Source organism: Peromyscus eremicus, chromosome 17 (assembly GCF_949786415.1).
Source record: "Peromyscus eremicus chromosome 17, PerEre_H2_v1, whole genome shotgun sequence".
NCBI lineage: Eukaryota > Metazoa > Chordata > Mammalia > Rodentia > Cricetidae > Peromyscus > Peromyscus eremicus.
Window position 1 is genome coordinate 38,570,096 of NC_081433.1, and position 15,817 is coordinate 38,585,912.

Consider the following 15,817-nt stretch of genomic DNA (forward strand, 5'->3'; position numbering starts at 1 on the left):
AGCGCAAAATTGCATCCTGTGCTGGTAATAGTGATAAAAACGGCAACAGCCATGCACAGAAGCGTGAGAATTCAAGACACAGAGGCAGAAAACAAATGGAGTTTGTACGCAGGAAAGGCTGGTCCTAAGTAAAAGCGTGATTGGCCCTCAAGAGTGATTACGCAAAGACCCCGGGACTTCCACCACCCACTTTCTATTAGTGAAAACCCCAAGATGGAGAGTATTAAAATGAGTTGATTCTCGATCAAAGATGAACGCTGAAATGCCCCGGCCAAGGGCACCGATGTCCTGATTTCCGTCAGCGTTGACTTCAAAGGCCCGCTGTGCACAGGTGGAGGCTAACTTTTTGGGGGAGAGAACATGGAAACCTTTAAAAGTGGTATTTTCAAATATTGTCACGTGACTCCTGAAGCCATTAAGCCAAGAATAAGGCTTTTATTCTCTTCTGGAGGTTATGATTTACAGAGCCCCTCAGCAGGCTGGCCGCTTTATGAGTACAGTTGGGTGTAGATTATTTTATATATTAAGCACATTGCTGGAAAATTTGAAATTGCATTTCACCTAATATATTTTATGCCGCTCCATCTCTCTTTTGATGTTTTTCAGAAAGTGCTGCCACGGCATTCCCTGCAGCCCACGTTGCTAGGAGAAGGCGAATTCGGGAGCTGTGGGCTTTCCACTCTTTCAGTGAGCCCCTGTCAGCACCTCAAATAACCAGTGGTAAACTGCTTGTCAGAATGATGGAGAACTGCTTGATTCCCATTTCCTTTTCCAGGGCACAAACTCTCACCTCACTGCCAGACTGGCAGGTCCTTTGTCTGAGTGTCACATGGCTACAACATCAGCAGTATTCCCTCCGTGAAGTGGGGTGTGCGTGTGTGCTCGTGGGGTGGGGAGAGATCGCCCCAGGGTTCCCAGGGGATGGAAAGTGGTACCTTCCTGTGAGAGTGTCTGTACAATTCCAGGGAGGCCTTAAGTTTGGGGCGGGTGGGTGGGTGGGATTCCGTCGTCCGCACGTTGGTGTATTGAGGGCACAGTTTCTGGTCTTCTGAACAATGCGTGCTCACATGAAAACCAGACTCTTTAGTATTGAAAAGCACCGCCTAGCAGGATTGTTGGGGTTTGAATGCGGGGCATGTGCTGATGGAGAACACTCCAGGGTGTTGCTGAACCAGTTGCTGGTGAAGCGGAAGGAAGGGGCTTATGGGAAAAGCTCTGTGTCATTTGCAAAGGAGGAAAGCAGATGGGAAATGGAGAGGGGCAGCATTTTTGACACCGGTCCTAAGAAACGAAAGTATGTCTCGGTGTGCCTCAAATTCTGAACTGGAGGAGGAGGGGGCTGGTGGGCCAGCCAACACCAAGTAGGGAAGCTTCATGGCAGTATAAACCAGGGATGGGAGGCCGGAAGCAGGAGCATCTGAAATTCTTGGAGAAGAGGATGGAGGATGATGTCAGGACTTGTCACGTCCTGTCTGTGTTTATTACATGCTTCTCTGGTGGCAGCAGTACAATCCGATTCTTTAAATCTTCATTACCAAAAGGGTCACATGGATCAAACCTTATAAAGGCCCTCATGCTATAGCCTGGACATGACTCCATGTTAGCGATAAAGCTAGTGTGGACGTTCGCGGTGTCATCATGGAAGAAGACAGAGCGACTGACGGGAGAAGTTGCTCCGTCACTGTCCTGAGGTGACGGTGCTGAGGAGGAGGGAGGCATCTCTCAGGGATGAGGCAAGGTGACACACTGGGCTGTGTTTCACATGGATTCTGTCCGTTACCAATGTATATATGTATGTACGGGGAAACCCAGCAGTAGATGTTCGTGAGGTAGTTACTATTCCACGAGCAGCTCTGCACTCTTACATTTGATGCCCCAGGCAGTCACTGCCATTTCATTGTCAAGGCCACAGATCAGGTACCAAATGCCTCTCCATGTGCACTTGTTAAAGACTTGGAGTACTACTGCTGGGGGGTGGTGGAACCTTGGAGAGGTGAAAGATGTGGGAGGTCTTTGTGTCATTGTGGTATGCCCTTGGATTATGGGATTCTGATCTCTTTTCCTGCCCCCCCCCCCCCTTCTTGGCTGATAATGTACTCGACCTACAATACAAGTTGTCTTGCTACAGGTCTGAAGCATGGGGGTCAATGGGACTCCCAAGGTGTGAGTCCTAATCAACCTTCCCTCTTTGTCCGTGATTATCTTGGGACTTTTGTTGCGAGGACAGAAAGTGAACCCATACAGCAACCAGGACTTGGGGGGGGGGAATTAGACTATAAAGCCACACCACTGTAGCGATTGGGATTTCAATTTTGGGACTCTGCATTTAGCATGTTTTCTGCTCTCCGTATCCCTTCCCTTTCTTAGATGATTGAATTCCGTGTCATTTCAGAAACCATGGCCTTGAGCATAGTCAGGCAGAGCAGGAAGTAACTGTATTTCATTCCCCTTTGCGGATTCTCTATGGATCCTCAGAGAAATGAATACATCCAAAAGGTCAATTCTAGTTACTTTGTGTATTAATCTAATGGTAATAGTAATTTAGCACTTGGAAAAGGGAAAAAAAAAGCCCTTTACCTGTGATGTAGTCTTTCACATCATGGATTTTGCTTGCAGGGTTATTATTCCGAAACATATAGAGGTTAAAAGGAGCCGGGTCCTTTCCGATTTTTTTCCAGATCTCAACGTCTGGTGTTGTCCATCGTCCTGCCAAAATGTCATAATCTCTTTCTCCAAAGTGGATCAATTTGGTGAGCGGGTCATACAAGCCTCCATGGAACCCAATGACCAGCTGAAAGTCAATGTTGGAGTCAAAGTAGATTTCGCCATAGGCAGTGTACTGAATCTGCTTCAGCATAAGCCCGTTGCTGCTGAACACAGCCAGCGGGGTCCCCGTGTTATCCGAGGCGATGTAGAACTCATCCCCGCTGCTGATCTCCATGGCAAAAAGATGTCCTTGGAGATCGTAGTAGAGGGAGGTGATTTCCGAACTGGAATGGTTGTAGACATGAGTAATCCTAGTGGGGTACGTCAGGTCAGCGTAAAAAAACTGAAGGTGCTGCCCCAGACTGGTTTTGCTAGAGACGCGCCGTCCCAGGCCATCGTACCGGTAGATCACGGTCCATCCACTGCCTTTACTGTAAACGCGAGTCAGAAGGCCCTTGGAGCTGTACTCAAAGATTTCCGTGCCTCTCTGACGCAGGAAGCCGTCCTCGTCCAACCGGTACTGAACATCACCCAGGCGGGTGATTCGGTCGCGCAGGTCGTAGCGGAGCGGCGTCAGGCGCGCGCTGCTGCTGGGGTTCAGCAGGTGGAGGTTCCCATTGAGGTCATAGTTGTACCGCCACATGATCTTCTCGTTTAGGTACACTGTCTGGAGCTGGCCATCAACGTCATACTCGTACGCGTATTTGGTGGTGTTGGCGAAGGGCCCTATTTTAATCTCTCTCTTGGTTACCCGGCCCATGTTATCATACTGGATTGTAATCCAGTACATGAGCGACCTGAATATCTCATACTGGATCTCCTTGATGCGGCCATGAGCATCAAAGTGCTTCGTGTAAGTCATTACGGCTGTGGAAATGATCTGGTTGATGTCATAGTATATAACTCCAAACTTCCCAAACTGCTCGACTTTGCCGGAAATGTCGTCAAACTGGTATAGGTCGATGGGCAGTGGGGTTTCATTGATGACGCCCTGCATGCTGGTCACTCGGAAGCTGTTGTCGTAGCTGTAGTCAAATCTTGCATTTACCATTCCATCTTCACTGAAGCGGAAAATCTGTCTGTCAATCAGGGGGCCAATTTGCCTGTATCTAATGGTGCAAATAAAACCATCGCTCTGGAGGTTTACCGTTTTCAGGACTCCCGCTGTTTCATCATAGGTAAAGCTGACTCTTGTGCTGTCGTATAAAACTTCAGAGAGCCTGGTCTGCCTTCTGTACTTGAACAAGACCCTCCGACTTGTTCCCAGGAAAGCCGTTTGCAAAAGCAGTCCTTCCTCATTGTAGTCCGTGATGATGGAGGCATTGCTTTCTGGGGGGTTGTATATATTGCGGTAGTAGCCAATGGACCGGATGGTCTGCATCGTGTGGCGAGCCACACTGGGCATGGTGATGGCAGATAGGCGGTCCCACATATCGTATTCAAAGATGTACTGCCGCTGGCTATGGAGCAGGAGAACCATGGACTGTAAAAAGAGTACAGGCTATTACCCAGGGTTTGTGAATTGAGGCTGGGGGGCGGGCGGGCAGGGGTGGGGGGTGGGGGGTGGGGAGGGCACAAAAGCAGACTTAGTGACCACAAACACACAGGAACATTCCGCCTGAGAAAATGGTTTTCATTTTAATTGAGTTATCCTTGACCTTACATGGTGTTAATGATTCCTGCCTAATTGGCTTGGATGCTTAATTGTGAAGGGTTCTGCAATTAGTGGCTTAAGATTCATAATGTGCTGCTTGTCATGATTGTGCCATTCTTTTTCCGGGCGTTCCCAGCCAACCAGCAGATTGTCAATGGATTTGGAAAAGTCATAACGCAGGCACGATCTAAGCTGGTTTAAAGACAATATTTCAAAGGGAAAAATAGCAGAAGGGAAACGCAATCCTATCTATAATGAGCAATTATTTAGTAGGTGGCCTTCCCCCTCATTTCACTGGAGAGGTACTCAAATCAGGTCTTAATTTCCTGTGCATTTGGGGGAGGAACAAAGCCAAAATATTATTGATGAAGAAGAGACACAAAATTAGCCTAAAATGGATAATGTGTACATAAAGCATCAATGTCAACAAACAGGGCTAACTCAGCCACCCAGGGAATCAGAGTTGTAAATGCCCTTTGTAGAAATATGGATTTAGACAGAGTGTCTAAATTTGGGATCTGGATAGACAAGTCTAACGTTTTGGTAATTCCTTTTGCAGATCCCAAATCTGAATTGCGCTTCAGGAGCGACAATACTGGTTTCTGGGATCTGTAAGTGTTGGTATTAAATTATGAAGATAATAAACAGACACATAAAAAGAATCTCGACTCCCCCACCCAGGTCACTACAGAAAGATTGTTAGCATCAGTTGTCGAGCCAACGGGAGAGAAGGTCAACCATGAGGTTGCCAGAGTGAGGCTCAACGGTAAGGCAGGCCTGGGCGGGTTCTTCCGTGACTCAGCTTCCTCTGACCCGCTTTAGAAAAGGTGGATTGACAGCCTAACAAGGAGGGCAGTGAGGTGGGAGCCCCTGGACTTACTCTTCTGATTCTGGCCTGGAAACGCATTATAATAGCAAGACTCCTTCTTTTCATTTCCTTACCACATTAAAAAAAAACCAGTTCTCATGACTTAGGTTCCCAAAGACTCTCTTCTCTGGCCATGAGCAGTGGCAGTTTTTATATGTAGGTTGTTATGGCTGGGATCAGTAATGTCCCCCCAAAGACCATATGGTGATGGCTTGGTTATCGGCCTGTGGTACTACCACAGGCAGGTAGTGAACTTTGAAATGGCAGGGCCTCGTGGAAGGAAGTCAGGTTATTGGGAACATGTCTTTGAAGGGGACATTGGGACCCCCACGTCCTCCTTTACTTCCTGGCCACCATGAGACAAGCAACTATGACACACGGTCCCTGCTGTGTTATTTCACCACAGCCCCTTGCAACAGTGGAACCAGGTGACGGTCCACGGAGTCATCGGGGAGCTCAAACTGTCTTCTGAATAGGTTATATCTCGGGCATTTTGTCACAGTAACAGAGGGCTGACGAACACACGGCTTCTCTTCTTCTGAGGAAGGCTTGGACACCCAATCTCCATGGTAGTTAGTTTTGCATTTAAAGTCACATTTGATGGTAATTAGTAAACTATTACTTGTCTCGCTGTGAATACGTTTGGGTTTAGTGTGCCTATCCTAGCAAGGAAGCAAATATAGTCCAGGAGGGTTTTAGGACTTTAGGAGGGGATAAGAAGGAAGGTCTCTGGGTTTTCTGATCTTCACACATACGTCAAGATGCCTCTCATAACTGCCTTTGTCACTGCAAGAAAGTGGTTCTGACCAACAACGCCCTCTTTGCTTCCCTTTAAACACTTTAAGCCACATTAAGACACCCATTATTTTATGGGGGCTGGGTAATTCTATTTCTCTTACTAGTCCCTGTAATGCACTTAGTCTAAATGGGGTAAATGCTCCTGTCTCTTCCGCTCTTGCTTGCCCAAGTCCCCGTGGGGCCGGTTAGGCTGGAGCGTGAATCCCTGTCAGGCGGCAGGATCTGTTCCTGGGCAGGCATGTGGACAGAGAGCGTACCCCATGGTCTCTAAACCGCTGCTCAGTGGCTGGAGTGTGATGACGTGGCAGGAGGGAGTTTGGCATCTAACAGCCCATGGCCCAGGATCCTTGCTGGAAGCATGTAGAGTTGACGTGCTGCTGTAAGGTGGTAGCAACCTACCTTGATCTCTGAACCTGGTGTGTGGGGGGGCCTGAGAAGTAGGCAGGCTCACACATAAAGGGTTAGGTTTAGACTGAGGAGTTCTGTAGAGCACTTCTGGAGAACGCACCTCTGGAGGAGAACACGAAGTGCGGGGGTGAACGCAGCAGTGACCTGCATGGCGCATGACTGTTCCAGAGGACAGACCTTTCCCTGTTTGACTTTTAACGTCCACAGGGTTGGAGGCCGGGAATGTTAAGAGCTGAGGCTGTAACGTGGGTGCTGTGGAATTGGGAGTACAGTCTGGGAGACCTGAGGCGTAGGAGCACTCCCAATCAAATCATTTCCTGTGGCTAACGCTCGTCCCAAAGGCCGATGAAACATCCGTGGAAATGCTCTTGGGTGGATTCTATTCTTTAAAGAGGGGAGTTACAGGAGATGTCCCCCTCCTTCTCCGCTTCCATTCCTCTTGACCCCAGCCCAGACCTCAGGGTGCACAGCCTACAGCTTAGTGCCTTGCACGTGTGCACATCTCTTAAGCTCTAAGTCTCTCTCTGTGGCATTGTGCAACAGTTCTGAAGAACGGGAAAGAGCCCAAGCCACGGTGCTTATCTCTTACATGCAAATGAAAGCGAGACATCACACAGCATCTCAAAGTATATGGCTTTCTAGGAAAATAGCCTCTTTTGGTTAATAATGCATAAATAGGCCCTACATGCTTTTTCTGGTTTTGCTGAAGCTCTGCCAGGGACAGCACCCGCCTGACAGTTTTAACGGTACTAATGCAAGCTCTCTCTCAAATGAAAGAGCCGGAGCAGAAATTATTTACAAATGACTTGCAGGCTCGGGGTCTAATTTGTGAATGTTGTCAGCGGAGGAGCTTGGCAGGTGCATAGTGTTAGCTTGTTTGTTTACAGCATAAATCACTTAAAAGGGTCTCAGATAGTAGAACTTAACTAAGGCGAAACTACTTTGCTAATACAGAAATTCATCACCCTGCACCTCCCGTGACTGCCACAGGGATACTTAGAATAACAAATGGAACTCAGTCATGTGTTGCTGGTTTTTTTCCTTTTTTGCTTTCCTTCTCCTAGTGCTTGGTGTGATTGTTGGAAAATGCTAATCATCCCTTCCCCACCTGAACACCGGAACGCAGGCGTACCTTTTCTAAGTACGTGTAGCTCCATGTTTTACCATCAGCAAAGACCCGAGATACGATCCTCCCCTGTCCATCATAATCCACTTTCTCACTCGTGGTTCCTCGCTGGATGCTGGCAATCTGACCCGTGGATGAGTAGGTGACGTTGACGGCCATCAGCTTGCTACTGGGCAGCCAGAGAGTTGGGTGCCCGGATGTGTCGTAAGCGATCCTCAGTAGAAACTTCCGGTGGTCGTCATAGATCTTTTCCGTCTTGGTGATCCGATCAAAGTCAACTGAAAGGAGGTTTCGTCCATTGACCTGGTGCCAAAGGGAGATAGAAAACATCTCGTCATTCCAGGGTGAGCCACTTTTCACCCATTGGAATTCCCAGCTTTGTTTAAGCACTGCTTGTGGTGATTGATGCTCTTTGCCAGTAAATTAATTTAGCAAATTCTTAGATACAAGAGTACAAGGTAATAGATTAACCGTTCCTTCACAAGGCTCTATTAAGCAGAAAGACAGCCTGGCGTTTGTTCCAAACCGTTTCAATTAAAGTTTGTAAACTAAAAGCAACAGATGAGAGAGAGACAGAGAGGGGAGAGAGACAGAGACAGAGAAACAGAGATAGATAGATAGATAGATAGATAGATAGAGAGAGAGAGAGAGAGAGAGAGAGAGAGAGAGAGAGAGAGCGCGCAAATATGCTTGCTCTAAAGATTTCCCAGTAACAAACAACACCCTATGTAAATCACTCAAAGCTCCTCCCCCAAAAGGACAGAGAAAAAAATAATTACTTAGTGAATTAATCACGGCTGCATTAAATGAAACAGTGGTAAATGCGACTCCAACCCTTTGAAGTGCAGTTAAGTAGAAGCTGGAGCCCACATTACGGTAAATTATTAATGAGTTGAACTAGCAGGAGGTTACAAACGTGATCATTGCTCTGGGCCCAGGATTGGAAAGTCACAGTTTTTCAGAGTGCTGTTTTCTCTTGATCCCATCTGGGGAACTGGCCCAGACTCTAGAGTTCTTTCCCATCTCATAGCCACAGGCTGGCCATCCTACTTAACTTCTAAACCTAGCACTGTATCACTGCATTCGGTCTCCTCGTGGCCGTATGCCATGCCCAGGATCTCTGACGGAATCTGGCTGTTAATGTCTGTGATGCGAGGCAGACACCTGCAAGTCAGCGCTCACTCCTGCAGTCCAAGTGCGGTCCCGAGGAGTCAACGGTGTTTGCAGACTGAACTCTGAAGGGCAGAGACTACGCCTTTCTTCACGCCTTCGTCTCCTACGGCACCTTTGTGGGGATGGTAGTCTGTACATACCAAAGTTCTCAGTCGATGTTTAGATTGTTAAAAATTAAACGGAGCAACCTTGACGGCGTATGACCGCATTTTAAGCTAGAACTTTTAGAATTAACAGATGAACAGCTCAAGGTGATTGGGTTTATGGCTTGGATGTGGGTTGTTTTACCAAAACCTAGGATGAAGTTTGGTTGCTAAGGAAACAGTGTGGTGGTGTGGAGCCTTTAGGAAGAACTCATGTTTCTCTCAAGAGACTGATATAGTTGACTGAATTGATTTGTTCTCTCAAGATCATGTTCTCATAGGCATGTTCTTCTACTTCCTGTCTTGAGGCTTGTAACAGAACCCAAGCAGACGTTGGTGTTAAGCTTTTGGACTTCTAGGAAGACTGGTTAAAGTAAACCTTTTTCCTTTTTAAGCTACACAGCGTCAGGCACTCTGTTATAGCAACAGAAAGCAAAATAAGATGTATACAACATTTCTACATAAACACAACATAACTAACGCACACACACAATGTTCACATCTGTAACATCTTCATTTACATACTATCTTATCTTTTTGTTACTATGACTTAAATACCCTAAAGAATACCTTAATGAAGGAAGGACTGACTTTGGTTCACAGTTCAAGTTCATTCAGTCAATCAAGGATGGGGGCGAACTAGTGGAGTGAGTCAGGAAACAGGGAAAGGAAGAGCGACAGACTTAGGTTGGGCCCTCTCTCCTCCCCCCTTTATTCACCCATAGGCATGAAGGGTAAGTTTTCCCTCTCCAGTGAATTGTCTCTGGAAACACCCAGGGATGTGTTTCAACCAGTCAGGAGATTCTGACTCCAGTGAGGATGCCTGGGAGGACTTGCCACCAGAAGTCCACCCCCGGTCACCCTGACACCCAAACTTATCACTTTAAACCACAACACATGTATGCATAGGTATGCATGTATGATATACATGAACATTTGTATAAAACCTGTGATAAAATTAGTTTTTGCAACCTATCACTGACATTAATTGCATCCTAAGCAGAAATATTCCTTAAGCCTAAACTTTTCTAATTAGCTGTTCAAGGGGAGAGGTGTAAAGTCCATAGAGGGGTGCAGCATAAGTCTTAACGGAATGAATTTTGGGGGAAAAGTCCTTCAAAGAAGTGATTTACAAAATAATGAGAAAGGGCAGAGCTCAGCGTGGAGATGAAGTGGCCCTGCATTTTCAGACAGGGTTTATATGGGGGAAGAAAACCGCTTCATTATATCACGGCAGGAATTTGTGTGTATCAAAGGTTTATATGGTCTGTGCGTGTGCGCGTGTGCGTGCTTGTGTGTGTGTGTGTGTGTGTGTGTGTGTGCGCACAGAGTCCCATGAGCTCGAAAACCTGACCTCCAAGACTCACAAGGCCTAGGAGCAGCCTGCTTATTGGGCTTTGAACCGCCCTGTATCTCTTTTGTCCACACGGAAGCACAGAACTTGGGCTGGATCCCTGGGGCTCTGCCGGTCAGTGGTTTTAACTGGACCGTCAGCCAGCCAGCTGGAGGCTGCCTGGCCTCTTCCCTCTCCTGATGAAGCAACGTCTCTCCATCAGTTGTTCCCCTGCCTAGGTGAATTCTCTCCGCCAGTTTGCCGGATGCGCTGGAAGGAAGTTATAGCTAACATTACAAACATCTTTTCTCCGGTCCGTAGGAAGATTTGCTATCAGATCAACTCGGTAACTGGCAGGGTCAAGCGCTTCGGCTCTGTCGGTACTGTTGTGGACGCAGGGAGCTTTGGGAGGTCAACCACACGGTAGCGCATGGCCCCATACGTGTGAGTGGATGGGCAGCACAAAATATGCTCGGTGGGTTATTTAAAAAAAAAAAAAAAAAAAAAGATAAAGTTGGGAGAGGGGAAAGATGGACCCAGGAGGAGAAGTCAGGGGAGTCTGGGGATGAATCTGATCAAAATATATTCTACACGTGTGAAATTCTCAGTTAATAAAAACATGGTATTAAAGAGGGGAGAAAGAGAAGAGGTTTTTGTACAATTTAAATGGTTTCATTAGGGCTTTTGGGTTTCTTGGTTTTTGTTTTAGGACGGCCCACTCCCACCCCACCCCCACCTTCAGGCTTGGCCCCCTTCTAATCTTTCTAGGAAATCATTCTCAGGTAGTGCCGTCCCATGAAGAACCATGAAGGACTGTGTAGTTTCCACAATGCTGCCCGCATTATGGCCCATCTGTTTGTATTTCCGTTTGCCTCCATTTTAATGTGGACTTTGATTCTTCGCTGCTCACTAACCCTGCCTTATCTCCACGGTGCTCCTCTGGCTATCGTAGCCGAGTTCCGGGCCGCGTATCCGGTATGATCGGTGAATAACCGGAGATGGGTCTGGAACTCATCTTGGCTCACCTGCAACCCGCTGGTTCTGGCTGGCTTCTGATTTGCTTCTTTGGTTTGTGAGGATGGTTACAGGACACCAACCCTCCCTCCCCCTGACCAAAATCAAGCATGTCATCCCTGTCAACACTGTATGGGCCTCCATACCAAACATGCCACCATCTGGAAGCATCTGGAAGCCCTACGAGACCCAACGGGGCATGGATGTTTTAATTTTTCTTTTTATCCAGACAAATATTGTATGAAATATCTGTCTTGTATCCTCAAGCTGAAATAAAGAGTGTCTGTTGGGGGATTTTTTTCCCCCCACATTTCAACACAAATCAAGGGGTGTGTGTGTGTGTGTGTGTGTGTGTGTGTGTGTGTGTGTGTGTTATAGCCGTATCAAACTCCTAGGTTTGAGCAATTCTCCTGCTTCAGCTTCCCAGGTTGCTGGGGCTGCAGCTATATGCCACTTTGCCTGGCAAGGTGTTAAACATTCTTAGTGTTTCCAGATATTAGTCACTGTTATTTAAAATATAAAACTTCAAACCACACTAACAGACCTCCTGTTCTCACTGTCCCTCTAAGCACACCCTCGCTGGTTACTGTAAATAAGTCGCAGTGGCCAAGGGTCATGTCCAGTCTGACACCTAATTCTGTTACCCTAAATAAGGCATCTTTCTCTTTTTTTTTTTTTTAGATTTATTTATTTTATGTATGAGTGCTCTATCTGCATGTATGCCTTTATGCCACAAGAGGGCATCAGACCCCCACTAGAGATGGTTGTCAGCCACCATGTGGTTGCTGGGAAATTGAACTCAGGATCTCTGGAAGAACAGCCAGTGCTCTTAACTGCTGAGCCATCTCTCCAGCCCCCTAAATCTTTTTCTGGTATTGTACCTACGAAGCACATTATATCAGTGGGGATTTTATAAATATTTTAAGTTATAAATATATGTCAGTATGGTGCTTGCTATCTAAGCATGGAGAGCGGAGTCTGGATTTCTTTTTTTTTTTTTTTTTTTTTTGGTTTTTCGAGACAGGGTTTCTCTGTGTAGCTTTGCGCCTTTCCTGGAACTCACTTGGTAGCCCAGGCTGGCCTCGAACTCACGGAGATCCGCCTGCCTCTGCCTCCCGAGTGCTGGGATTAAAGGCGTGCGCCACCACCGCCCGGCTGGAGTCTGGATTTCTAGCACCCATATTAAAAAAAAAAAAATCTGGGTAGTGTGATATGTGCTTGTAAGTTCAGTATTGGAACGATAGGTACAGGAAGGTCACTGAGCCCTCTGGCCGGCCAGTCTAATATACAATTAGCTGCTGGTCATTGTGACATGACCGGTCTCAACAAAACGAGGTAGATGGCTCCTGGGGAATGATGCCTAAGGTTGACCTCTAACCTCCACAGAATGTGCACACATGTGCACCTGCGCGCGCACACACACACACACACACACACACACACACACACACACACACAAAGACAAGCATGAGGTTCAGATGAATACCTAATCTCAAGCTGCAACCTTTAGTCACTGTTCTGCCTCTCTCAGAAGTGAACCTCCGTATCGGGTACGGTGAAGGGGCCACTGCGACTGCCTTTGTGACGGACTTTATTTATCCCTTAAGCAAGCATGGAAAATCTCCGTTTTCCTCGCTACGTGCGTGCGTCTAGCACGACTGTAATTAATCGCAGCGTCCTTTGACAGTGCAATGAGAATGGTTACAATTTTCCTTCTGGAGCGACTGAGAATTAAACTCATAATGACCTCAAACAATTTGCCTAAAAGGAGGTGCCAGCACAATCGGATTACGCACACTCTTCTGAAGTGTTACCGAGGAGGAGGAGGAAGGGGCTGGCTTGTTACCCAGCACACTCGGTGACAACATGAAGCCTCCTCAGTGGCCCTGTTGGAGCATCCACTACCACAGATGGCTGTGCGTCTCCGTACGCGCTTGTCACGAGAGCTGACTGAATGTGTGATCCCATTCCAGGACAGAACACTGCATGAAAATACCACACAAATGTGATGGGCCGAGTGTGAGAGATTTCAATATGCTATTGTATTTCTGTATGCCTTCAGACATGCTCCGGACTTCCAAATTCCAAGTGTTTCTCTTTGAAATAGCTCACTAAACTTAATCCCTTTAACATGAAATCTGGGCAGGTGTAAAAACATGAATTTTGCTCCTGAAGTACAGCATGGATAAAACTTAGGACTATTTATCAATTTTTTTTTTTTAAGATTTATATACTTATTATATATACAGTATAATGTCTGCGTGTATCCTTGCAGGCCAGAAGAGGGCACCAGATCTCATTACAGATGGTTGTGAGCCACCCTGTGGTTGCTGGGAATTGAACTCAGGACCTCTGGAAGAACAGCCAGTGCTCTTAACCACTGAGCCATCTCTCCCACCCTCAACTTTGTTTTTAGGACAGTCTTACTATGCAGCCCAGACTAGCCTTGAACTCATGATTCTCTAGCCTTAGCTTCCTAAATGCTGGGATACTGGTCTGTGCCACTTAAGGCTGACATTTTCGCTTTAACCTTTGTGTGCGTATGTGCATGTGTGAACACGGGCATGCTTATGTGTGAACACGGGCATGCTTATGTGTGAACACGGGCATGCTTATGTGTGAACACGGGCATGCTCATGTGTGACGGTCTGAGGATAACCCTAGGTATTGGCCTTCATCTTCCACCTGGTTTGAGAGGTCTTTGGATTCAAGGTCAGCCAGCCCGTGTGTGTGTGTGTGTGTGTGTGTGTGTGTGTGTGTGTGTGTGTGTGTGTGTGTGTGCGCGCGCGCGCGCGCGCGCGCGCGCACACGGGGATTACCTTGTCTTGGCTTCACATCTTGCTATAGAAATGCCGACATCACAGATGTATGCTAATCCACCCGGCTTTACGGGAATTCTGGGAATCTGAAGTCCGGTCCTCACTCTTGCCTACAAGCTTTACCTACTGAGTCACCATCCCCCGGCCCAGGTCCACTTCTCTTTCCCAACTGTTATGTGACAAACACAAGCAACTACTATGCATGCATCCATTTGTGAGCATGTTGGTGTGCATGTCTGTGCATGCATGTGTGCGTGTGGCTGGAGGCCACACAACAGCCCTGGGTGTTGCTACTCAGAAGTTATTCACCTCTTGTTTTTTTCTTTTAACCAGAATCTCTCATTGGCCTGGAACTTACGGATTAGGCTAAACTGGATGGCTTGAAAACCTGCGGGGTCTACCTGTCTCTGCCTCCCCGGGGCTGGGATTACAAGTGTGCCACCCTGCCTGGGTTTTTAAAGTGGCCTGTAGGGACTGAACTTACAGGGTCTTCACGCTCGTAAGGCAGGTATTTTCCTGATTGAGCCAACTCCCCAGGCCTCATCTATGTTTATTTTTAAGTTTAGCTACTAGCCAGCAAGCCGTTGAATGACCTTGATTCTGCCTTGTTTTCCTGCATGGCCGCCAGGTTCCCTGTGTCTATTTCCGGCCATATTCCTTCTTTCTGTCTCACAGAAAATGCATTGACTAGTTTCTAATAGAATTTTCCCCTTTCTACTTCCCACCTCCCCTTGAATGTATAAATCTACGTTATGTACCCACACTTTGAATAGTAACTAGCTATCCATCTATCAGTCACCCATCTATGAGACCCAGTAAATGCAGCGTTAGGCTTGTTTACAGCAAGTGGGTACCAGCAAGGCCAGACACTACTCACACAACCTCTTGCCTCGGATGATCTATATGCCACGAAATGCAGACAATCCATATTGCAAGCCTGTCTTTCCTCATTCTTTCATTCACTGAATAAATATTTGAGCGTCCACCATGTGTCAGGCACGGAGCTAAATTTAAATCAAAAACTTGAAAAGAACCGTCTGCCAGGAAATACTGAAAAGGATAGAGGAGACATTCTTGGTCTCAGGAGAGGGAGGGATGCAATTGGTCCTCCAGACCGATTCAGGTCCCATGTGGCCACAGGCTGCCTGCCCTCAGTTCTTCCCCCCATCTTGGTGGGCCCCAGGTTCAGTCCTCAAAACAGCCTTTGCAATCAGCACTTTCCTCCTGGGGATTTTCCTCTTGGAATCCACAGAGGAGAAATGAGATTAGCAGTCAGAGTGGGCCCATCCAATCCTATCCTGAGGGTCAGAAACCCTCCCGTGTGATCTTGGCATTGTCTCTGGGAGAGCAATCACACATATCAGCTGGAGATCTCCTTTCAGTGGGACTGAACAGGCCATTTGAAAGAGGGCATTTGCCGAAGTGTCCTGCTGTGGCATTGTGGTCCTGCTATTTAGACAGGCAGCAATGCTTACACCTGTGTGCACGACTTCCTTCCGGTCTACAGAGCTGGTGTCTCCAGCTAGAGTTGGGGGCAGGACCAAGGACTTCAGTTGGTCCCTCTCTCTCTCTCTCTCTCTCTCTCTCTCTCTCTCTCTCTCTCTCTCTCTCACACACACACACACACACACACACACACACACACACACACACGCACACACACACACACACACACGCACGCACGCACACACACGCACACACACACACACGCACACACACACACTGTAGCCTGGGCTGGCATGGAACTCACCATGTAGCCTATGAACCAAGTTTTT

At 47.3% G+C, this 15,817-nt stretch overlaps 1 protein-coding gene across 1 annotated transcript in view; it reads right to left on the reverse strand.

Moving 5' to 3' along the window:
* Positions 1-2,522: 2,522 nt before the first annotated feature.
* Positions 2,523-15,817, reverse strand: part of Tenm3 (teneurin transmembrane protein 3) — a 181,138-nt gene continuing 167,843 nt past the window's right edge. The window contains exons 23-24 of the mRNA XM_059244770.1: positions 7,567-7,863; positions 2,523-4,189 (exon numbers count right to left, since the gene is read on the reverse strand). Of these exons, the coding sequence (XP_059100753.1) occupies positions 2,525-4,189; positions 7,567-7,863 (1,962 nt within the window). The 3' untranslated portion in view covers positions 2,523-2,524. The remainder of the gene's footprint in view (positions 4,190-7,566; positions 7,864-15,817) is intronic.